Below are 25,821 nucleotides of genomic sequence, written 5' to 3'. Positions count from 1 at the left end.
TCAGGAAGGGAGGATCCTAAAGAGAGTGTTGGGGCTCCTGACCTCCGTTCCAGTGAGTCTAATCAGACTGGAACTGGGGTTGATGTCATGGTGGACACAAGTGATGAAGTGTAGCCTGACACTATTCGTTAAGATGGCTAGAGCTGAACGACCACAGATCGACCATTATCTGAACACAACCACAGGGAAGGGATCCAATCCCTTCTTGTGCAAATTTAAGAATAAGTGTGAGACATTCATGGAACAATTGGACCTGAAGGGCCCGTTTTCAGATGATCTCTTGAAATCTGAGGTAAAGAGATGGGACATCATAGCAGACCTCAACGACTTAGGATGCCAAAAAAGGTGTGATGGACAGGAAGCTTGGTACATGCCCCCGAGAGAGCTTAAACTTTATCTGAAAAAATTCCCATCAGTTGTACCTCAAATTTAGACTGGACTGTTTGCCGGCCCTAAAAGTGTTGGGGCCTAAATTGGGGATCCCTGCAGAGCTAAGCCTCTGCAGAATGTGTGGAGGGGAATTTGTGTCGCTGCAACATTTGGTGATGTATAGCCCCAGGGCATTGAAGAAGAGGATTACAACGTTTACTCCCTTCATCAATTCCCTGACAGGGATGTTAGCATTTGACCTATGGCACAGACTTAAGACAACTGCCCTCCTGTCACACTCTGGATCTGGTAAAGGTTTTGATTACTATCTTCACCAGACTGGATGAGGTGATGGCAGGAGCTCACCTAGAGGTAGAGGAACTGGTGGATACCAGGTAGGACATTCTGAACAAACTGTGCTACGTCCCCATTTTTGGAGAGGGAAGGATGAATTGGGGGGTCGAGGCATTTACGTCTAGATGCCAACATTGAAAGCACTGGCGTTTATTTTATAGAGAGAGGCTGTAATTGTGCGATAATTTAGAATGATGATTCGCGTGCGCCTTTAAATTGTAACAAAAAATGAATTGCAATTTTGATATTACGTTGTCATTGTATTTGAATATTATGTAAAAGTACCTTGGTCCTTGTGTACTCAAAACATTTAAATTAAAAAATAAATAATAAAATTCCCTCGCCTCCAGTGTATGCCGGTCCAAATCACAGGCCAGACCAGCATAAAGGAAACACAAGTCTGCTGCCAGGCTGTGTTATTTGGGAACACTTATGGCAGGATCTTCAAATAGTAACCTTTTGTTCATCAGACATACAGCAGTCACACATATCTCTGAGCATTTCATTCAAGGGAGTTGTGCCCATCCGATATGTTGTTTTGCTTATCACGTGTGCGCCTATTACAGATGAACTGGTGCTAAGAAATTGGAGGTCTGTCTTGCATCATCAGTTAACGTGTATGCTGAACAGTAACAGCAAACCTACGAGACTTGTAATGATCCAACTGAGCTTCTGATAAACCTGCATTCACTGGACATACGGTGTAAGCTCTGAGCCTCCAGTGAACTGGTTTAGGCTGTGTACCCATAAGTGTAGCAGAAGAGCATTTACATATCTATGCTCCCCTCGCTGCTATAAAATGGCTGTCGCTATAATAGAGCTTTCACCAGGATGCTACTCGTTTTGCATCACTGATCAGTTGAATGCCACTAGGCTCCCTTTCTAACATGTATCTTCGAAAATCTGACATCTAAAGTCTTGTAAAGCCAGAACTAAAATTGACATACAATTTTCAGCAAAGTGATGTGGGTAAGACTGGGCCAAGGTGTCTTACATAACTTAGTGTACTTGGAAGGTTGGTGTGGGGAGTTGTTGTTGCCCATTGGTGAGGATGGGGATTCACAGAGGAGACTAGAGGTGTTTGGGTTGTGACTAAGGTACTTAGCCTCGTTCAGTAATGACACAGGATACATTCAGGGTGAAATGTGGGGTATTCACAGCGAGACTAGGACTATATTTCGAGTGAGCCTGGTGGGGTTTACAATTGGGGAGGCCGGGTGGTATTGAGCGGTGAGACCAAGGTTACTCAGGTGCAAGACTATAGGGTTGTTTACGAGAAAGTACTTTTAAGTATAGTAAGGCTATAGATATATTTTGGCCCAAAAGCATTTAATAATTTTATAACAATACTGTGCGATTCGAGGACAGCAAGACAGCAAAGTCATCTAGACTGCGGAGCTGGTGCGGTGTAAGACCGAGGGGCGTTGACTGTTCACACTTTAGGGTCGGTGTAAGCTGAGGTTGTTGAGGTTCGAGCTTGTGGTGGTAAGAGGTAACACAGTGGATGATTACGGTTCAGACTTGAGATGAGACTGAAATGGTGTATCAAGAGTAAGACTGAGCTATCCAGTGGTGTGACTATAGAAGTGTCCAGTGCTGTGAGGCATCTAGAAGCGAGAAGAAGATAGTGCTCCGGTCTAAGTTAAGGTTGTTCAGGGGAAAATGAGGGTTCATAAGTGAGGGTGTGTGAGTTATTAGACAAGAGACTTCAAGAGATTAAGGGGGGAGGACTGTAAACGATTCAGGAGTACGGCTGATATATGCGGGTATGATGCTGGTAGCTAGCTATCAAGTAACCATAGCAAAGCCATGATTGATGATGTGGGTGAGGGTTAGGATGAAGGTTAAGTGGAAAATATAGCCGGTTTTGTCACACATGCTCATGACCTGAGCAAAAATTAACATAATTCTAAACTTTTCTCATGAGAGATCATTATCTGATGCTGTCATGATCCTGAAGGAACCCGCTGAATCTGCTGACCCCACAAACCCTCTGAAATGTTTAGCCCACAGCCTGAGTACAAACAGGATGTGCGCCTCTCACCCCAGAGGGAAAGAGGAATGGGGGAAAAATAAGAAACCGGTCCTCGCGCAGTGAGTCTTCTATGTTCTACAGAACGTCACGAAACGGAAATTAACTAAGTTCCTCTTCTGTGTTCAGTGTTGTGCAAACACTAGCCTCTAAGTTGCGCTAACCACAAACGCCAACTCGTGCACGTGCTCCCGAAAACGAAAACTACTATTTATTTATTTGTTTGCTTGATAGGCGCTTATACAATAAGAAAATACTGTTTCAAAGCACCCACAGGTCAGGGAGGGATCAAGGGTGGGAAATACATTAAAAACACAATATTTAAGACCAGAGGGGAGAAAAAAGGTAGAAGGTATGAACCTACTATGCCTTGTGAGTATTAAGAATGTTGTGCAAGTGCAGCAAGGAAGAGGGGGTAAGCACTGGAGAGTCCAAGCTCATTGGTGAGCCACAGATGAATTGCTATGAATGTGCTACATTGACTGAGGCCGTGGTAGGTGTAAGTGCGAACCTCCCACGTGGTTGTGGGAGTTCAGGGCCCCAAGGAGGCATAAGGGCCCAGGATACCGATCGCAGCAACTGTCGGTTTAGCAGAGGAGAGAAGAAGAGAAGGAGAAGGAAAAGAGGAAAGTCTTAAGGGGCTTCCGGAATTTGAGAAGATCCTGCTCAAGGCGCAGAGAGAGGGGGAGGCTATTCCATAGGAGGGAGCCCGCAGAGGAAAGTGAACGACCACCTACTCTCTGTTTAGCTGAAAACTTTACACATAAAGAGTTGGTGCCAGAGGAACGTAGTGGTCTAGAGGGAGAATATTTAGTGAGATAAAGTTGAAGATAGGGTGGTCCCTGGGCCAAGACAGCCTTGTGGATGATGCAGAGGGGTTTGGATTGAATCCGTGCAGCAACCGGGAGCCAGTGAAGATCTTTTAGTGCAGGAGAGATGTGGTCCCTGGGCTTAAGGCCAAGGATAAGTCTTGCTGCCCAGGGGTCGCAGAGTGGAAGATAGTGGCAGATGGCGATTCAGGAGGAGGCTATTGGGGTAGTCGAGCCTCGAGAGAAATAGGGCTTAGGTTACATTGAGCCTCTGAGGGAAAGTGAGAAAGGGTCAAATTCCTTTGAGAAAGAAATGCTGAAATTGGGACTTCTTGACAATGTCCTGAGTGTAAGGGAGGAAGAAGAGAGAGAAGTCGAAGATGACTCCAAGGTTTCTGGCTTCAGTGGAAGGCGCAGGGGAGAGCCCAAGGAGGAAGGCCAGAGTGAGGGGAAGGAGGGGCTATGAACTAGGTAGGTCCGAATGTAATCCTGTCTGCATTTGATACGCTGATTAATTAGCTTTCGATTTTTAGAACAAAAATTGTGCGGTCCTTCACTTTGCTCCCAAAAGCAACAGAGCAGGATCTTGCAAGGGAAGTTTATCATAGTTTTTACCCTTGGTAGTAAACAAACGCTTCTCACTCAACACTAAACTGAAATAAACTTGGCTTTTACTCCTGGTTGCTTTCGCTGCACATATGCTTAAGAAATGTCTTTGGTACTCCAATAATGTATACAGTCTTACAAATGAAGTTGCTTTCACTGTTCTTAAGAATGAAACAATCAATAACACAATCACACCACATTTCAGGATCATGTCCCACGAGTTCTGAGGTGATTTCCTTAACTTCTTGAAGGCCTGTAAACTGGAGCTGTACAAAGTAGGTCCTTCCTCAAGAGTTTCAGTCAATGAAAGGCAGTTTAGAATTCTTCTGTGGAATCCACGTTTACTCAGGATTCCAAGCTGCCTACCTCATCAGCAATCACGTCAACCATCCCACCTAAAATATCTCTAACTCCAATGCAGTTCAAAGAGGAAATATCATTCTCCCGCTTCCCGTGATCAGATCTCTTTCCCAGGAGATCTAAAAGGTTGGCATGTATGAATCAGTGGAACCCTCAATTGTCTCCACCATCTTGCCTTGGGCTAGTCACACCTTAATGAAAACCTGCGAGATTCTAGTCTACCTAAACCTATATATACACATATACATGACCAGCATTGGACACATTGATGATGGTGTTCTATTGGATCATTTTATGGCTACAGACATTCTGATGTTAGGATTAAGACCACCATCCTGATGAGCAGATCTCTGAATGGAATAGATAACTTGTCACTAGTTGTTCACCATTGGCTCACTACCATCATCTATACATTATTTATTGTGTATTTTGATGATATATTTTTGCTAAAACATATGGCATGCAATGTAGCTATGTCTATTTCACTATTCTTCACTTTATTTTTGTATTGAGGTATTTTTTTCATAAAATATTATATTCGGGAACTCCAGAGAGAGTCTCTGATGAGAGCGATCTTACATGTATGTGTATTCTGTTAGGACATTTGCCATGAGACTGCGCCTCTGCTTCATGTTTTTTTGTTTTTTGTTTTGCAGTTTCAGTTACTGGACTAGGTTGTGAACACAGCTTCATGAAAATAACTAACAGTGGCAATATGTTGTTGAAACAGGCCTCATGAAAATTGTGTAAAACAATCCTGTGTACTGCTTGTGCGACAACTATTTTTAGGTCTTAACCGTGGGGACACAAATGTAAATTGAATGGCATTTTACATTTTCTCATAAATGGTACTGTAAAGTGTACCATTTGAAACCATTAGAAGCCCGCCCCCCCCCCCTTCCTACATTACCTAGGGCTCCCTCAGTATGCAATGCACGGTCGTTCACAATAGGTTGTGAGAGAAAATCATGCCGCCCCAACCAAAATATTCGCCTGACGCCACTGACCATGAATCATTTACAATACTAGTAACCCCTCTAGAACCACTGGCTCCCCCAGCACCAACAGCTGTCTCCAGCACTGGCGTGCTCGTAATAATGTTACTGGGAATACACAGTGGCGGTTGGCACGTGTGGATGCTAGGAGGCAGCCCTCCCCTTAGGTGAAAGATTAAAAAACGAGCACCTTTCACCCAGTGCAGCTCATTCGCGTGCCCTTGCGCCAGCACGATTGTCATGTTCATTGGCCCTGCTTGGGGCCCAGCCAGCACAGGAATCTGTTGCGCAGCCTGATTGTGAGAGGGGGGTGGGAGAGGGAGGTGTGGGGGCCCTCGGCACGTGCTTGAAGTGGGGTGGGATGCATTTTGTACAGGGCGCCAGGACCTCAAACACCCAAACTCTGTCCTGGTGGGCACATTTAAACCGTAAAGCCTGAAGGGCAATTCAAGGTAGGATTGGCGCAGTTCAACCCAGATTTCCTAAGACTGGAACTTGATCCAGTTTGTTTGAGACTGGAGTGAGGCGAGAGCAAAGTGTAGTTGCCCAATGGAGATCTCATGATTCTGCACAGCCTTCACAATTAACGCTCTTACAAAATGGCAATTCGGACTTCTTTCATTCTGTGAATGTGTGTAAATTGGGATAGGCCCGTAAAGAAATGTACCCAGGGCTGGCCAGAGTTCCTCTGATGGATACAGTCATGCTTAGAAGGGCCAGGCGCACAGGCCTGTTGTCGAATAAAAATCCCCCGCTTTTGCCCTAGGCTGGGCTGGTCGAGTTCCGCTCCGCAAACCGCCTTATTTTTGTTTGCATTCCCTCAGGGCGCTGTTGCCACATCAGAAGCTGTTTCCGCCAATTACATATTTTCTTATTTCTCTGCTTGATAGGGGCACGTTTTGCTGCCTTCAATTCTCACATACTCAGCTGCTCCCCGCATGGAAGCTCTGCTTTCACCAGTGCTGCTCAGCGAGGAGCAGCCAAAACAGTCGGCAGCGTGTTGCGGTCTGAAAATGAGAGACTCGCTTCAAATGGGTTCCCCAGCTGCCCGAATCCCAGAGCATGGAACAGGTTCCCATTATCGAGCAAATGAAAATAAGTTAATTCGGTAACGCGGTGTTGTGCAGAAATCCAGGTATTGTCCCCTCCAATGTCTATTACCCAGTGTGAGGGGGAAACAGTTTGTATACCTTTTTCCCTTTCCAACTCTGTTAAGGGAATTTCTCCTTTATTATCTGCTACTTGGTGATCTGGCGTTATAGACTTCTCTGTAACGGTTGGAATTATGCTGTGTTGAAAAACAGTAAAATGCATGTTGGTGGATTAGGCGCCAAGAAAGAGTGAATTCGTATGTCGACTCAACTGTCTCCTGCACTGTTTGATTATGTACACATGCCTTTTAGATCTCCAGACCCCCTTCCTCACTTTACCTTTTTTTAATCCATGGTATTTCGCATAAGGGCAAAAAAGTAAAAAGAAGTTCTCTCAAAATTGTTATTCTTTTAAAAGATGGGCCATAGTAAAAAATATACATTAAATCATATTTTTTTAAAGTTCCTATGTAAAACTTACGGCAAACGCAAGAATTTGGCTTGATTGTATTGCTTTATTCCCTGCAGAGCAAATCTAAATATGAGGCATGTCCCTGGTATGAGTTCTAGTTGATAAGTTTCTACCTTGGAAACCTTATGACCTGGGCTCGAACCCCTCTTGTGGATGCAGCAGCGAACATGCATTAAACCGTTAGTTCAAATAAATGGAGCACTCTGGAGATTGTCATCGGGAAAGAAAGGAGTGTCAATGTACTGGACTTTTTTAAAATAATAACATGATAAGAGTAATTCTATCTCAGAGGCCAGCTAACCAGCCCACCTTTCAGCAAACTGCATGTCAAAAACTTAGTGCACACCTGTGCCCTGCTGCATCAGTATTCTGATCTGCAGCGCCTGCTCTCCACTGCACAGAGCCGGTTCCGAGGTCACATTTGCCGTTTTGACAGCTGCAGTGACAGCCAAGCCATTTCAGTGCAGAGATTGCACCCCTATTTCCAAACTCCATAATTATAGGAAATCATCATACTTGTGGTAGTTATCATCAACCTGAACCAGCGGTACTTATCATCTCGATACTCGCTCTATCATCGAACTGCTCATTATTTTACCTTCGACCTAAACTGATCGATGGCACTTCAGAACTGCATGGAGCATCCACTTTAAACTGATTTGATGCCAACTCACTGCCTGGATTAACGCAATTTAACGACTATACACCCGATTCAAACCGCACCGCAACCGCCGGAAGCCTAGCTCGATGCTGTTGAACTGCCAAGCATTAGGCTAAGGTACCTTTGAGAGGCCCTGACCCCCTGGATCAATTTTGGGACCCCAGAGACTGACTAAGTCCTTTTTGCACCATATAAATATATCCTTGACTGGGTATTCCTTTTATTTTGGAGTGCCCTGCTTTGTTTTTTGGGTTGCAACTGAATCACATTCACACATACTTTGCCACAAAAGGCAAAGGAGGTATATCTCTTAGCTGTGGCTAATTAACCTTTATGATTGGGATCATTGTTGGCTTGTAGAAGTGTGTGGGCTGAGTACCGGTGCCTGACATGCTAGAATTACTGGTATATTACAGCTGCACTGTACGCGGACAATGTGCTCTTAACCATCATTAGCCCGGACACCTCCCTGCAACCCCTGCTAGAGGAGCTCGAAGCCTTTGGGGCGGCCTCTGGCTTTAGCGTGAACAATGGTAAGTCCTCAGCCCTGCCGATCAACCTAACAAAGCGTCAAAGGGGCACCGTCAGCCCTGAACACCCCATCCCATGGGCTGGGACACGATTGAATACTTAGGGGTCCGCATTCCCAAATCCAGTGCCCAGATCTATAAACACAACTTTCCGCAACTCTTCAAGGACCTACGGATGGACCTGAATCACTGGAACAACCAAGAGATCTCCTGGCTGGGGCGAGTGGCAGCGTAAAGATGAACCTGCTCCCCAGGCTAATCTATCAGTGCTTAGCGCTGCCAACTCATATTCCAGAAAGGGACCTCAACTCCCTACAGCAGAGATCATTAAATTTATATGGAGGGGGAAAAGACCCTGCATCGCAAAGAAAATCATGACCCGCAGCCGGTGCTTGGGTGGCCTGGGAGCCACGGACATATCCCGATACAGGTGAGCGGCCCAACTATCGCCTTCACTTGGTCCTGAACCATAGATCGCCCATGCTGGCTGCAGTTAGAGGAGGCATGGTGTAAGCTATCCCTGTTCGACTTACCGCACATACAAACCTGGAAAGCCCCCCTATCGTAAACCCACTACCGGCAACATGCAATAAAGTGGAAAGCTGGAAAGCAGCCGCCAGGAAATGGGGAATCACGAGCTTGCTGGGCCCGCTGACGCCATTATGGGACAATCCAGGATTCCCCACAAGTCTCTGCAATCGCAGCCTTGTTATCTGGAAGGCCGGAGGCCTTCAGAAGATTTCTGACTTGCTCGAGGGAGGCCATCCCCTCACGTTTGAGGAATGTAAAGCAAAGTTCAAGATCCCTGAGAGGAAAGGTTCCATTATTCAAAGATCCGACACTGGACCTCCCAGCGAGTTATCAAAGAACGGGGCTCCAGAAACCTAATACCCCTAGAGCTCACACTGACAACAGCCCCTCCTAAGGGAAAAGTCTCCACTCTGTACAAACTCCTGGAAAAATCGAACCCGGAAGTGAAGGAGAGATACATGACCAACTGGGAAAAGGACTTGGGGCACCCTCTGGATCCATCTATATGGAACAGGATATGGACTATGCTTCACAAAAGTACCCAGTGCATCACCAACAGGGAGGGAGGGTATAAAGGTGTGCTACAGGTATTACATTACACCGGTGCTGCTGCCTAAATCTGGCTGTGCCCCCTTCCCCGAACTGCTGGAGAGATCATGTCCACCTCATCTGGGAATGCCCGAAAGCAGCAAGCTATTGGAGGTGTGTACTGAACCATATCAAATCAATCACCAGACTCCCCATCCCCTGGGACCCCGGGATTGTTCTTCTGGGGGACACGGGATGGGGACTTGCCTCTGTCGGGCAACATGGCCCGCCTATGTACTCAACAACTAACAGCGGCCAAGTTAGCCCTTGCAAGGGACCCTCCACACCACTATGGTGGTCTAAGTGCTGGGACATTGTTACAGCGGAAAAGGTTACAGCACTCTGTCTGGTTAACATAAACCTTTTCCGGAACACATGGGCCACCTTCATGGACCACGCAGAACGATTCCCCGGACTCACACATAGGCCCCCGCTGACCAGTTGGTTGGACTGACCTGCGTGGCTAGGGAATGCTGCCACGTAGAGATCGCATCTCCCCTGGGAGGGAAGAGACCCACTCTCCCAACTCCCAAACAACTCGAGCGCCATGCAGATAATGAGTTGTGCCGTACTATGATTTGAAAATGCTGATGTCTGTTGTTTACCATGTTCAAAAACCCAATAAAATATCTATGTTGAAAAAAACAAAAACACCCTTGTAAAGGCACAGTAAGCCCTTTGATATTTGGGTTTTGCTGGATCCTTTCGGCAAATGGCTCCATGGACAGAGCAAACACCAGGGAAGACAAAGGGCATCTAGATAGATAGAGGGCCTTTAGATATGGGAATGGTCACCGATCTTATGCCATTGATTCGGAGCTGTATGGATGGGGTCATGTAATTTCCTATAGTCCATTTTGTAAAGCTTTGGCCCAGCCACATGCATGTGAGGGTGTTTCGGATGTAGTCCCAGTTTACCAGATCGAATGCTTTGTGCATCTAGGGAGATGATCAGTAACTCTACCCCCATTCTGTTGGCAGATTCTATAAGATTTAATGTTCTCCTGTTATTGTCGTGTGTGCCTCTGCCCGGTATGAAGCCTGTCTGGCCTTTGTCATCACTTGTCCATGCATGAAACGTTATGTGGGCATGACCATGAGACCTATTAGAATACGCCTGGCAGAACATAGGTCATGCATACGGACTGCAAAAATCAGTGCTCCTATGGTGACACATTTCCTTGATCGCAAGCATAACCCAATGGACTTTACATGGTCGATCATTGAGAAAATCAAAGTACCCACCAGGGGTGGCAACATACATGACCTCCTCTTCCGAAGAGAGCAGCTTTGGATTTTCCGTCTAAAAACTGACAAGACTGGCCTGAACGAACCAACGAGCTGGAAAACCCTAGCCACCCTATGAAGATGTGCCTTTCTAATCTTTTGCTTACTTGTACACATTCTGTGTTTTTACATGCATCCTCTTCTGTCATCCTGTTTTTGCCTGTCACCTCCGTATGCATTGTGGATGGTGCCATTTGATGCCACCCACCAGCGCCGCCAGCCTCTGTTAATCGGTGCCTGTGCCTGGAGAGATATATTATTAATGCAGACAATGCTGCACCAGTAATGAAGAGGGCTTTTACCTACTGGCCCACATTTCGAGCCCTGATGAATGTGGCTTAATCACCACTTACCACAGAAACCGGTCGGCTATGAAATGACCTGACCCAAGAACATAATGACACTACCTGGAGTCTGCATTTGGTTCATGGATCCCCAATTTAAACAACCCTGAGGATCCCCTTTTCTAATGAAAAAACTAAGAGAAAAAATTGATTGAAAATTTCATTGAAAAAGCTATCGAAGAACAGTCATCACTCTTCGCTTGTTTTTAACACTTTGCACCTGCTTATTAGAGAAAACCTATTAAAAAATGTTGTTTTTCTTCTCATCTAAGAAGCAGCATGGTCTAATATGTGTTTTTTAGCACAACACTGTGCATGAACATTCGCTTGTGGATTAAACTAGAGACATGTCTGCTCCCTTGCAACTCTCTCTTTTAACAAAGAAACAGTGTGTTTCGTGAGTGTGAACACTGAACTGGGTAACTCACAGTAGGAAATCCCAAAACGGTCCTCCTTGTTATATATACATAGAAGGAGGTTGATTCAGGAGTGTCCCCCATGTACATTGGAGTAGTAAGTGTAATCGCGGCACTATGGATTAGCCACTCTCGAGGCATCAATGGTGCATGATTTCCTCAGTAATATGGCTAAGGCCAGAGCCCGGGTGAAGTCCAAATTGGAGGGTGGCAGGGTCTTGTCCCTCGCAGGGTCAGGAACTGTGTTAAAGTCTCCCTCGATGAGAAGGTATCCCATAGCGAGGTTAGTAGCGTCGGGAGTAGCTCCAGTAGGAACTTGTCCTGGCCTGTATTAGGGGCGTAAATCCCCGCAGTGGTGATTGGTTGATCAGTGATTTGTCCTCATAGGAGGAGATATCTGCCCGCCGAGTCCTTTTTGACTGAGGGATTGGTTGGAGGGAATTTATCGCTTAAGGGAATCGCTACACCCGCTTCTTCTCGCCCAAGGAGGAGAAGTAAGCCTGTTTGAAGCGTTTAAATTTGACTTGGTGCTCATCAGTTGCCAATAGGTGGGTTTCCTGAAGGATTACTGTGTCCCCATTTAGCACAGCTAGCCTGTTCTCCACCGATTTGCGCTTCCTAGGAGAATTGGGAACTTGGACATTCCAGGTCAAGATGCAGATGTCCCTATCGTTGTCTGGACCCATGAGCTATAAGGGGGAGTTTAGCTCGGAGGGTCAGCGCAGTGCAGTTAGTAAGCGGCCTCCGAGGAGTTCCCATGTATAAATGTCGGTGTGCCATGTCTGGAGATGTCTTTGTGTAGAACCTGGATATTAACAGGGTGATCCGAGATTCAGAACTGTTCCCGGTCCCCTTAACTGTTCCCCCTCGCCCCTTCCCCCCCCAAAAAAAACATTAAGGATAAAAGAAAGCCCATCCACAAGGTTGCTGACCAAGCACGCCGTCTACTAATTGCGACTTGAAAGTAAGAGAAACTTCATATGGAGCCCCGATGGGGAAGAAGATCAGCCTGATCTGCGCTCTGGGCAAGGGGAGCGTTATGGGCGAGGTTAGTGTATTTTTGTGCACCCTGGTGGACGACTGGGGGACCCTTCAATGGGTATAGGATTGTGTCTACAGGGCTGGGTCAAGGTTCTGAAAGCTATTGGAAGAGCGCTCGGGCGCTGAGGGGATGTTTAGAGGGATATGGCACCAACCTTCCATAGGAAAGAAGAAGTGATCATGAGGCCCAGCAGTGTCAACTCTCGTCAGCCATTCTGTGAAGTTTCGGAGGGTTTTGCGTTTCTGAAGCGTTGCGTTCGCTAGATCTTGATACAGGGAGATGGTTGCTCCCCTGAAGATGATTTGCTTTGAGGATCTAGCCTCCATCATTATCTCTTCCTTGACTTTGAAGAAATGAATTCGGGCGAAGACGTCCGGCGGTGATGTTGTTGCTTGTCTCGGCGCAGTGCAATGGACTCTGTCAATTTCTAAGGGAGAGCTGTCCGCTAATGTTAGGATAAACCTGAACAGGTCTTTAGTGAAGCCCTCGAGCTCGGGGTCGGTTATTGCAGTGGGTACCCCTCGAAGACGGATATTGTTTCAGCGAGAGCGGTTCATTGCATCCTCCTGCTTGGCTTCAAGTGCATTGCATCTGGCTTCTAAAGCTGCAATCCTGTCCAGGCCATGCTCCAGCTCGAAGGCTATTCAGTGCGCTTTTCCACCTCCTCGACTCGCTTGTCCATTGAAGAGATCGTTCTGGTAACCTCATTGGTGCCTTTTTGGATTTCTTTGGCGAGCGCCGACAATAGATCTTTGATTCTGCTGATGAGAAGCGGGCTGCTCCTTGGGGCCCTTGGTGTGTTGAGAGGGCTGGCGGCGCTGCAGGAGGCGGATCTACCCAGGGCGCAGGCGGCGCTCGGTGGCTGGCGGGCCTCTCCGCCTCAGGGCGCGCTGCTGCTGGTTTGGTAGGAGCCGGGGCTTTAGAGGAGTTCCTCGACCCAGATCTCACAGATCTGATGGTGCAGATGCTGGGGCGGATGGGGTGATTAGATCTTCCAGGTAGGCAGTGCTGCGCAGTGCTGCCCGGCCACCCGCCTGGTCGTGGGTGTAGAGGAGGCACTCCTACTGCGAGCGGTGGAGCAAGAGGTCCAGAGGAGCCTCAGAGGGCCCACGGCCCAGGAGGACGTGCGTGGGAATGAGGCGCACCCTGAGGTACTGCAACAGCCCCAGGCGGCGAGCTTGAATTCCAGAGCCTGCGGGGATCCTACTTTGGTGTGGCCTTCTCCTACCTACATGGCCGGTGCCCGTCTAGGATTTCAGCAGCCAGATGGGCATATATGATGATTTAGCGATCCCCAAACAGCCAGGGGACCATGCGCCATCTGCAGGGGCTCCCTTGGAGTGATCGGCATCATCGGGTGTAGTTGCACTTCCTCCCCTCGGATCAGGTTAGACGCTGCCAGCCTGGCGGGACCTCGGCCATTCAGGGGTGTGGGACCCCTCCCCCACTGCGGCCCGCTGGGGACGGCCACCATCTTGGTTCTTCCTCCTCGCCCCGGGGTTCCGCTTTCACTGCTGATTTTGGAGCGGGTGCTAAATTTCGGAAGCGGAGCCTCAGCGATTCAGGTGCGGTGGGGAATCTTTTCTCTTTGTGGAGATTTACGGAATCAATTCGGCGGCTCCAGACTGCAGAAATACGTTCCGACGGCGGGGCTGGGCAGGAGCATTAATGGAGCCATGCTTCTCAGTCGGCTCCCAGCCACGCCCCCACAAGGGTGGGATTTTATAGTGTTTTCGTATTTATGCACTGGTGTATTGAAAGTATATATGTGTGTGTGTGTGTGTGTGTATGTATGTGTATATGTATGTGTGTATATGTATAAATATATCAGACCTTCATTGGGCATTCCTTTTATTTTGGAGTGCCCTACCTTTTTGTTTGGGTTGCAACTGAATCACATTCACACATACGTTGCCACAAAAGGCGAAGGAGGTATATCTCTTAGCTGTGACTGTTTAACCTTTATGATTGGGATCAATGTTGGATTGTAGAAGTGTGGGTGCTTAGTAGGTGGGATATCAGAAAACCTTTATAATGAAGGCCACTGGCAGGGGTACTGGGCCATACCATACCAGAGGAATGGTGGGATTATCTTTGGAGAAATATATACCGAAGTTAACAAGAGCCATACAGCCCCATGAAAGGTGGTACAAGGTAATGATACAGTGTCACCTAAACCCGGACATATTACATAAGATGTACCCCAAAACGTCACCTAGATATGATATGATATGTCACTTGCTCCCTTCCACTGAAACCGCCTCCCCCTTCACATCCGCTCTTCTCCCTCCTACCTTTCCTTTCGCTCTTCTCTAAAATCTTACCTCTTCCACTCACCTCCCTAACACCTCTCGTTCCTTTCCTCCTCTCTTCCCCTTTACCCTCACCTCTTACTCCTCCTCTTCCTTAACCTCTCCATCCCTCCTACCTCCTCCCTTCCCCCTGCTCTATTCTAGTCTCTCCTTTTCCTCTCTTCTTCCCTCACATTCCTGCATTCCCTCTTTCCCCTGTTCTTACCTCCTCTAACACCTACTACTCTCTTGCACACATCTCCCCTCCCACACCCTCCTCACTGCTGCAATATTGTAAGTTGTTCTTTATACTGTTTTCAGGTTGTGGTTTACTTGTCATCTTATGCTTGCTGTATGTTTATTTGTTCTCATGTAAAGCACTTTGGAGTAAAGGGCTATATAAATTCAATAAAATACAAATTTATAATGTGCCTGTGCACAAGTGTTTCTAGGCACGGCAAGACAAGGGAGTGAAGACGGAGGGAGGTGAAGAAAAGTGATGTTACGGGGCCTTTTGTCATTCAGATCGTGAAGTGCAACATCGCAAAGTGCAGGGGGAAGGTAGATGGGTAAGTGTCAGGGAGAGGGAGGGGCAAGTGCAGTCAGGGCAGCATTGCTCTGGGTAAGTGCAGCCAGGGCAGCGCAGCTCTGGATAAGTGCAAGGAGGAAGGGGACTGTAAAGGTTACAGTTGCATCCCCTAAGTGCGTAGTAGGCCCGGAAGCAGTGGAGGGGAGACTGATTATGGAGGAGCCTGGTACATGTTGAGACTCTGAGGATACCAAGCAACCAGTCGGTGCAGCAGACAAGAAGGGTCAGCAGGAGGGGGAGAAAGAGAAAGCAGAGGAGAAAAGGAAGTCCTTGAGCTGCTTTCCGGAACTTCAGGTGATCCGGCTTAAGTTTGATAGGGGACGGGAGGCCATTCCAGAGGGAGGCACCTGCAGAGGAGAAAGTTCTAACACCCCACTCCCTGCCTGGAGAAGCATCTGGCCCTCAGGGAGTTGGAGGTAGCTGAGCGAAGGGTTGTAAAGGAAGATATTTTGGAAGAGAGAGTTGGATGTAGTGCAGGACCCGGCCCCAGAAAGCCTTCTGGACGATGCAGAGGCTCTTGAACTTGATCCTTGCAGCCACTGGGAGCCAGTGGAGAGATTTCCGGACTGGAGAGATACGGTCTCTGGACGTGAGGCCAACGATAAGTCTTGCAGTCCTGTTCTGTATTATTTGCAGAGGGTGGAGAGTAGAGGAAGGCAGATTGAGAAAGAGGCTGTTGCAGTAGTCCAGCCTAGAGAGAACCAGGGCTCTGGAGATAGTGAACTTCTGGGGGAAAATGAGAAAAGGAGGAATACCTCTGGGGAGGTGCAGCTTGTAATGGGCTTTCTTGGCAAGGTCCGTGATTTGAGGAGAGCAAGAGAGAGTGGAGTCGAAAATGACACCAAGGTTTTTTGCCTCACAGGAAGGCGAATGAAGAGGGCCCAAGGAGAGCGGCCAGAATGAGAGAGGGAAAGTGGGAGCAGAGGTCCCAATGAGAAGGACCTCCATCTTACATGCATTAAGGCAGAGCTCGTTGGAGGTGCTCCAATCCTGTATCAAGGATAGACAGTCTGGAATGAGTGAGAGATTAGAGGAGGCTGACGGGATCCTGAAGGAGAGCTGGGTGTCATCTGCATAGCACTGGAAGTTAGAGGAGAAGGAAGAGATCAGGTGGGCCAAAGGCTGCCAGTCGAAATTGAAGAGCCAGGGTGAGAAGATAGAGCCCTCAGTAACACCACATGTGGAGAGAGAGGTAGTGGAGAGAAACGACCCAAGGTGGACCTGGGAGGCAAAGTCCAGGAGGAAGAAGGTCAACCACTCCAGGGCCAGATCCGTGTTGCCCAGGTTCTCACGGAGTCGATTGACGTGGATGGCGTGAATGACCGTGTCAAAAAAAGAGCAAAGGTCAAGGAGGTTGAGGGCAGGAAGGCTGGAGTCAAGATAAGAGAGCAAATCTACACAGGTGTTCAGGAGAGGAGTTTCTGTGCCTCTGGCTGCTCTAAAGCCAGACTGACAGCCATAGAGACAACCAACAGATTCAGTGTGGAGAGGAAGCTGAGAGATGGCCAGCTTTTCCAGGAGTTTGCCAGGAAAGGAGTGATCGAGATCGAGTGATAGTTTGCTGGACAGGTAGGATTGGCCAAAGGCTTTTTAAGGAGGGGGTGCATAAGGGACTGCTGGAGGGGAGAGTGGAAAGATCCAGTGGTGAAAGAGTGATTGAAGAAATCAGCCAAGGCTGGAGTGAGGGTGTCAATGTGGTCTTTGATGGTACTGGAGGAGCAGGGGCGCACCTGTTTGGACGACACTTTCATAGATCGGACTTGTCTAGACACGTTGTTGGGTGTTGTCAGAGAGAAAGAGAAGAAAGGAAGAAGAGAGCGAGGACAGCATGTCCTGAGATTTAGTGGTGAAGTGAGAAGCCAGAGCCATACAGAAGGTCTGGGAGGGAACAGGAGAGGTGAAACTGCAGAAGGATTGGCCAACTTCTTTTCAGATTTTAAAGAGTTTGGCCATGTTGTTAGAGGCCGCAGAGACGCGGGCTTGGATGTGGACTCTCTTCTTGGACAGTACAGAGATTCTGTATTGCCATTGTAGCAGGTGGCAGGCCAGTTTGTCAGAGGATGCGCCGAAGCCTTCCACTTCCTCTCAGCCCCCCTGCACTTGCGTTTCAGGGCGTCGAGGTCAGTCATACCAAGAGTTGCACTTGGAGGTAGGCTCAGACGAATTCTCTTGACAGAGGCAAGGAATTCCAGAGTGTTGGAGATAGAAAGATGCAGGCTAGAGAGGGCTATGTCGGAGTGCGAGTCAGCCACAGGAGTAGGAGGAGCAGAGAAAGTATAGGCATGGCATCCACTGACGCACGCTTCATGGGCTGAATGACCAAGAAGGTAGGTGGCATTGCTGGGGTGGACTTTGCCTGAGGGACAGAGAGTTTCAGATGAGAGAAAAGCAGAAACTGGTCAGTCCAAGAAAGAGGATTGATGAAAGGGTTGGAGAGGGTGGATGTCTGAGGAGATGAGAACATCCAAGGTGTGTCCGGCAGGATGTGTCCGACCAGCGGGTAGAATAGAGAGAGAGAGAGAGTGTCGCAGAGGTTGCTGAAGAGCCCAGAGGAGAGATTAGAAGCATCCAGGTGGATGTTGAGGTCTTGGAGTAGGAAAAGTTGAGAGGTCAGCCCATTCTTAGAGGAAAAGGACAACCTGGCCATGGTGGCCTGTAGTTGGTGGACACAGTCAGAGAGAGCCCAGGAGAGATGGCCTGCAAACCAGGTATTCAAAGGAGGAGTAGGCCTGCATAGGGATGACAGAAACCGGGACCCATTCCAGAAAGATCAGAGCTACTCCACCTCCGGGTCGGTTGGTTTTGGCCTCAGAGAGGATCTTGTAGCCATCATGGAGGAGAGTGTCACCTGTGACAGAGCTGGCAGTGAACCATGTCTCGGTCAGAGCGAGGACATCCAGTTCAAGTTCAAATGTCAGAGGGGTGTTTGACAGCAGAGCGAGAGTAAAGAGTAGCGATATGGAGCAGGTTGTCACATTTGAAAGACTTTCGGGTGGGGTACAGGCTTGAGGTACACCCAGGTGGTAGAGGCACGAGGAGTGGGCAGAGGTGGTAGCAGGAGATGGCGGTTCCATGTGTTAATATCCCCGCAAAAATATCGCCATGCAAAAATATTGCCATATTGTTGCGGCAATATTAAGCCATGGAACCTGCGGGGGACAACCCTGCAACCACAATCATTTTTTTAATAGAGCGGGGGCCACCCCCCTCAACCCACAGTCCCAATAACCCCATAAATAATCCCCACTAATAAAATCGCCTATGGCCTTACCCCACGACCATACATTCGGCGATATTATTGGTGGGGATAATATTACCTGATACCGAGGTGGCATAGTAGCCAGAGAGGAGGAGGAGGATGAGGAAGGAGGAGGTAGTAGAGGAGCCAGGTAGGTTCTAGTATGAGTAGCGGGAGAAAGACGGAAGTTGATAAGACGCGGGAGACGCTTATAGAAAAGGAGGAGATTGGGCTGAGGGCCCTGGACCAGTACGGTGCCATTCAGATAGACATTGATGATGGTCTTTGAGGAGTGGAAGGAGGCCAAGAGGACCTCCCCCCCGCGTGCCACCATTAATGGGCGAGGAAGAGATAGGAGAGAGAGCCAAGACCAGATGATGGGTTCATAGGTATGGAGAGTGTTGGAGGGGTTTGTGTGGACAGAGGAGACTGGCTCCATATTTGGTGGGAATGTCTGGTGATCAAGACCTACTGGGCGGTGGTCATCCATAGACCAGAGGAGATGTTTGCCATAAAACAAAAGACTGGAATAAAGAAATGTGTGTGTGGGGGTTATGGGATCCAGAAGAGTTGTTTCTTTAAGTGCACAAATGGTTCTGATCATCGCAGCATTATTAGGGTTGGCGCAGAAATGGAAAAAAAGCTGTCCCAACTAAGCATGATTGAATATAAAAAATCGGGAACTTTGTTGTGTTAGAATGGGTCACCTATTCCATTCAAGGGGGCAATTAGAGTTTAAACAAGACTGGAGTCCAGTTCTTTCCTTCCTTCAAACTGACTATAGGTTACCAGTGTGCCCACAAAGGCTAGGAATATTGGATATAGTGTAGGTTATACAGAAACTGGGGGAAATCGTTTCCTCAGGATAATGATTGCTGTGCGGAAAGGGGGCAGAGGAGTAGCTGATGGAGTTGGAGCGTGGGGGGGTGGTAATTCGGTTAATATGTTGCAAAAAATGCAAATGCCAATAAAAACAATTTAAAAAAACACCCTGACCTTTTTTATTGCCTTTGAATTTCTGACACAATGATTGCTTTAGATTGCTTTTGGGTTTCACTATAAATGACCTTTCAAAACACTGAGTAAGGGGGTGTTGCGTGAGCATTTGCAGCACCGAAGTGTTGGAAGAGGCTGGGAATAAAGAGGATGCAATTGGAGAAAAAGTGTCTGAGGCTAAAATTACTCAAGATGGAAGTGATGGTTGTGGGTTCTGAAAGCTGCCTCAGGTCAGGCTTGTGCCCTGCAAGGCTACAGTTTTTGCTACATGCATGCTTGTTCTTACTTGCTCAACGTAGACCATGCTCTGCATTCAATACAGATAATCTGTGTATATTCCTCTTGCCGTTTCCATGTGATTTCTTTAAAAAAAAATATGTATGACTCTTTTTGTTGTTGTTTGAGCCATCGACAACACACCCTTTGTTTTACATCTTAAACCATCATGCCGTGGTGTGTGCCACCTTGCCTCTCTACCCAGATCTGGACTTGTCTAAAAGGTTATGTTGGGCTGATTTTGTAGGCCAATGTGGAACACTTTGCAACAGTGTGAAACTGGTAGCTCTTGCCAACTTTACTGGCCCAGTGTACGTCACCACGTACATTGAGCTGCACTTCTCTGGTGGATGATGTGACAACATATTGCGGAAGTAGTTATTAGGGTTTGCTTTGACATCTAAGATAGAGCAAGCATGATGCATGTTTTTATTAATACGTATCATGCCTGCTTCATCATTAATGCCCATAAAAAAAGCCACCCGGGCTCCCGCCCACCCCACCCCCAGTGCCAGTCGCATGCACACATAATCGCCACATCATTCATACCCATTCACCCACCACTCACTCGCCTATCCGGCTTCTCTGACTCTCACATTCACTACACACCCAGATCATTCATACACTTCAGCCTCCACAATCTCATCAGACAAATGCACACAAATATACGCTTTTTTTTTTTATAAAGGCTTTCAATCTTACCTGTGTTTCCTCATGCCGCGGACTAGATGCTCCGTCTTGCCCTAAGTCTACCTCTGTGCTCCATGCAGAAAGGAACAGTTGAGCAGGGAGAGCTTTCTGGTTCCTGTCCGATATGTGCAGCCTGAGCTGGAGGCGGAGACCGCCCCCTTTCCACTCCATCAGACAGGCCAGCTATTCCCAGTGGGCCCAATGGCTCAGGCCAGCACCCTGACTTCTTCTGTCTTTTGTCAGGCCATCCAGGGTGAGGGCTATTGAGGGGAATGATGTGGTGTTTGCTACCAAAGTTTATGGGGACAAAGGTCCTTGTGCCACCTCCCCATAAATTACACGCACGAGTGTTCGGCCGAAAGCATGAATGATTGTGCTTTCAAGTCTATCCTTGATATTTCACTCACTGCTCTGTTTTTGTTCCTTTTCCAGAGTAAGTAACCATGTCGAGGGCAGAGGTTCGCCCAAAGACACCATCAGTAGAACATGTCAGCGGGACTCCAGTTCCTGCCAGTGTGACAGCATCCATCGTAGAGTCTGGATCCTTGCAGCAACAGGAGCCCTCCTCCATCATCCTCACGACAGACACCGGTAGGACTTTTCCTTTCTTATGTAGAAATGAGCATTCTGCATTAGCACAAACAGACCATGTTAGAACAACAGAGGCTGATTAACATACATGAGTAAAAATTGTCCTGGTAGTGAACAAATGCCTGAGGGTGTCGGCCACAAGAGAGATTTAAAGTATGGGAGATATAAGTACATGAAGGATGTCTCATGGTTGTCCAACATCCCAAAGTCCTAGTAAGGTTGTTACCCAAACAACATTCTCTCCTTTCAAATCTCTTTGTTTAGCCTGTTGACTTGTTTCTGATCTACAGCGCTGTCTAGGTGGTTTGATGGACTTAAAGCTTCTTCCCTGGGAATGATACGCCTAGTGGTTGGGTGAATTTAGAAATGGTAGCCTTGTTTGTTTAGTTCATTTTTCTGTCAGGTGGTAGCCAAGGAAGGGACTGTAAGATGAGTGTTGCACAAACTCAGCACTATGATCTTGCGGTGATGCCGACTGAGTACTTTTTTCCCCTCCCTTCGGCATCCAAATGGGCTTTCCAGGACTATTGTGGTGAATGTAGTTGTACAGTATGAGGGGGAATCCACGGCTTGGACAACTGTTTCACATCTCATTCCTCTTTCAGTTCTAGATGGCAGGTGTAGGCACTTACCACAGTAGCAACAAGGTTCATTTGGCGAAGAGCAAGTGAAACTAAAGGCTTGATTTATCTTCTTGTGTTAGTGGGCAGACGCATCCTCCAGAAGCATTCACATTTTCAAATATGTTTACCTTTTGAGGTGTACAACTAACCTGTGTTTGTCTTGCATTCATTTTGAGACCTCATTGATTTGTCCATGCTTCTGTCTAAAGTTACCTACTTCATGTTTTTGAACTGTTTGTCGGTACCCAAAAATTGTGAATTATGCCTACTGGAGTTTGCTGGTCTATGACATAAATTCTCTTCCCCCACCCGTTCCCCAACACATGTTCCTTTTAATGAGCTCAAGGGGAGAACATTTCCATAAGAAACGTTACTGTTGCAATATTGATTAGCATTTTTGTGCCCGGGAATAAAAGGGAAACTAGGAAAACTAAAGTGTTACTTCAAGTACGAATTTAATTGCTTGTTGAAATATTGTAATTCAGTGTCATTGTAAAGCAGGATATAATTATTTACTTAGTCTGTAACTAGGAATCAGCGAGTCATCACAAAATCATTACATAGAGATTGAATAGGCTTGACTCTGTAAACAAAGGAGATTGCAAATCAAGTACACTTTTTGGGTGGGAGGCCTTTAAATATACACAGCCAATTATAATGTTTATATGTGTTACGCGCTTTGACGCTTAAAATAGGCAGCCGAGGCGGATATTCGCTGCCAGTCACCATCCTTCAAATAAACAGCTGAGTACCCAGCATTTTGCCCAAAGGCATAATACTGTCAGTCTTTACTTGTGTATGAGGATTGCATTATAAATCTGGCGATAACCAAGGTAATTTACGTCACTGGACAACTGGGCCTCCCAGAAGTCCAATCACATGTATTCATCTTGTGTCTCTGTTTCGAAAGCTATATTAAGGCCACCTTAGGGTAAACGGTTTTTCAAGTATTTTACTTTCAATCCTTTTTAGTGCTGGATTATAGAATTAGTAATCCCGTTGGAAGGAATTATTTTGTCACAACACTAAACAATAACAAAACCTCAGTTCGAATTATGGTAAAAGGAACTGTTGCAAATTGGTTTGATCAAAATATAACTTTAGAGAACTTTAGAGAATTGTCCGATTTGAACACATTTGTTTTTGTAATATACATTCTTATGTTTGAACAACATTTCTCTTTTGTAGTTTACCTTTGAGTGCTGGGGATCATAGTCTTTCTGATCTCTCTCTTCATAAAGGGACATTTTCCACCATTCTGCTTTTATGTTCGGAGGGCCGCTGGTTTTCTTTGGAACAGAGGACTTTTTAAATTTTCTTTGCAATTCTGAACCATTTCATTCTACTTTTCGCCTTCACCCACAGATGCCAACATATGAGGTTAGGATGTAACTTCTTTTCACTTTCTTCACAAGTACCAACTCTTTCTAGCCCCTGGATTGATGCTTTTAGTTGTGAATTCGCTCCCTCCACTTGTGGTTCTCCACAACGTTGTTTATGTATTGCAAGCAGGTTAATTAAGGACCAACAAGTTATCTTATTTAGAGCCTCATCACAAGTTGGGTGGTAAAAAGCGCTGCATTACCACACCAACCAATCACAAGTTTGGGGGAAAGTTAAAGGATTCACCTCCCAACTCTTAGCTGGAGGTGAATGCGCTGATTCTCCACCTATTTTTGGCACAATTTCTGCTGTGCCGAAAATGCCCCAGTGAGTCATATGGACGAAAATAAAATGGGGACTTACACCACCACCGCCCCTTGTGATCTGGCAGTATTACTACTGGACCAAGTGGCGATAACAGTAATTGCGTTGGGCTGTATTCCGGCGGATTTGCCGCGAGAAAACCGCCCAACTCGTGATGAGTCCTTTTCATTTAATTTAATTTTGCGGGATTGATTAAAGAATCTCTACCTCACCCCAGGTTCCTGTCATCTTGTTAGTTCATTTAGGTCATGTGGACTCTTAACAACTCTCAGGTTGTTACCTTTCTGGTTCCAGAGTTTATTCTCAACACTTTCCAGGTTAGCAGGATTTTCGGTGTGTCTTATCTATCCTCAGGTCTTCATGTTTATACATCCCCAAACAATCTACGAGGCTCTTCATTTTATAGTGGTCTAACTTCTTGTGCATGTCTTCCACCCTAGGATAAACTGTCCTTTTCTCTCCTATGCTTAGTTTTTAGTCTGTGAGTTATTCCATCTTCAGAGCCACTTCTTCTCTGAAGGGTGGGGTTTTGGTCAGTAGGATGTAATGAGATGCGACAGCCGTTTGTATTTTCTATGCGTCCATAATCCCAAAAGCTACATTCTTTCCTTTAACATCGCCTCCCTCTCTCATTCTTCTGATGACAGGGTTTAAACATATGATGCGCTAAGCAGTTCGCAATACCTGACCCTCACATAGAGTATGGGCCTGATTATGAGTTTGTAGATAATACTGCCAAACTCATCTACCATTACCAGGTACCCAGAAAGGTCTGCATGAATCCAAGTCATGGAGACCCCTCGGTAATTCCCCATTATGGAAACATCATGGGGTGCAGCATTTACTGTATGTGGTAATTACCATATGCGGTAATGCTTTTTTTGTGACTGTAACTACTGCCACACAAAAGCATGCATTCAACAAGAGATTCACTAACAAAACTCAGTTTGGTGGTGCAGTAAACATCTGGTAGTGGTAATTACACGATGTTTATCCACTACTGCCAACTCCTAATCAGCGCTCTCAGGAAATTCTATCCAGTAGGCTCCTGTCAGTTCTGTGGGGTAATCAAGCCTAACCAAGCTCACTGACGTCTGGAAAAGATCCGCTTATTCTCCATGCTGTAGAAAGGTCTGGGACCACAGGCCACTTTGGACTTTGTGGAAAGACAACACATTTTGAATCCTTTCTTTGAGATATTTGGCACCGGACATCTACCTGTACCGATGGTAGGGTCACTCCCTCCGATACAAGGGGCATCCGACCCACACGTTCGGAGTTTACTCCTGGCTCACCATTTGAGTGAACATCTGAGGAAAAGCACCAAGTTTCGGGCAATCTTTTTGCTCCAGACAAGGCTCAGTACAGCTACTTTCAGAGGAGGATTATTTCTCCCTCAAGAATTACGTTACAGTAAAACAGGCCAAGAAAGCATCCAAATACCATACCACGGCTCTGGTGACTTTAAAACCTGCTATATCCACAACAGGATTAAAAAAATATCGGAAGAAGGAGCTGTGACGAATCTGAGGATGTCGGACTGTCTCCCCTATGGGGAGACCGTTCTCATGGGGCTAGGGCGGTGCATCCACAGTACAATAGTTCCCCTGGGGGTGGTGCGCCGAGGGACAATCACATGGGAAAGGAATCCCTCTTTTGGATTGGGGACGACCATCAGCAGAAAATGCAGTATGACCCCGCTTTGTTACACTATGTGGAGTGGACGTTTGAGGCACTGGTAGCCTTGTATGGGTTTCAACACGCGCTAATGATCTAAAGCAACTGTGCAAGGATTATGTTTTCTTAAAGTAAAACGTATTCTTTGAGTTTTTAACCAATAGAAGGCTTCCTAGTCTCTCTGGTAATAAAAAGTGATACAAAATAATGTTCCAAAATACAAGGTTCAAATGATATGGTGGTGCTCCTTTTCCCTAGACTTCTCCTTATCTGATGCCGATTCCTTGAGGGCTTCTGAGCCTTGTTTATCTTTTTTTGGTAAAGTGCCACTAGGGCCCTATCAACTTGGCACAGTGCAACACAAATCAAAACGTTCTAAGAACACTAATTAAAGGACCAGCACACCAGCAGAGCATAGACCCTGTAATCTGCGGACTCAAGAGTTGTTCAGTACCCCTGTGAGGGAAGAGAATTCTCCCATTCAGCAGTTCTCCCCAGATGCACAATCCCCTTCTACTGTACAGACTCCTTTGTGCAAGTGATTTCAACGCGGCACTCTACCTAAGTCAATGCCTAGCATGTGATGCATAGTTGGAGCCCTTAATCATATATTTTTGTCTATAAGTTATTTTATTTCTGAATGATGTATCACGCCC

General features: G+C 46.8%; 1 protein-coding gene across 1 annotated transcript in view; it reads left to right on the top strand.

Annotated features, from left to right (window-relative positions):
• The window catches only part of DNAH2 (dynein axonemal heavy chain 2), a 3,498,763-nt gene that overhangs the window by 10,176 nt on the left and 3,462,766 nt on the right, over window positions 1-25,821 (top strand). The window contains exon 2 of the mRNA XM_069646273.1: window positions 21,000-21,158. Coding sequence (XP_069502374.1) covers window positions 21,011-21,158 — 148 coding nt within the window. The 5' untranslated portion in view covers window positions 21,000-21,010. The remainder of the gene's footprint in view (window positions 1-20,999; window positions 21,159-25,821) is intronic.

This window comes from Ambystoma mexicanum, chromosome 1p (genome assembly GCF_040938575.1).
Source record: "Ambystoma mexicanum isolate Mex_15411 chromosome 1p, UKY_AmexF1_1, whole genome shotgun sequence".
NCBI lineage: Eukaryota > Metazoa > Chordata > Amphibia > Caudata > Ambystomatidae > Ambystoma > Ambystoma mexicanum.
Note: the sequence above shows the minus strand (reverse complement) of the source record. Positions and strands in the feature narration are given on the sequence as shown.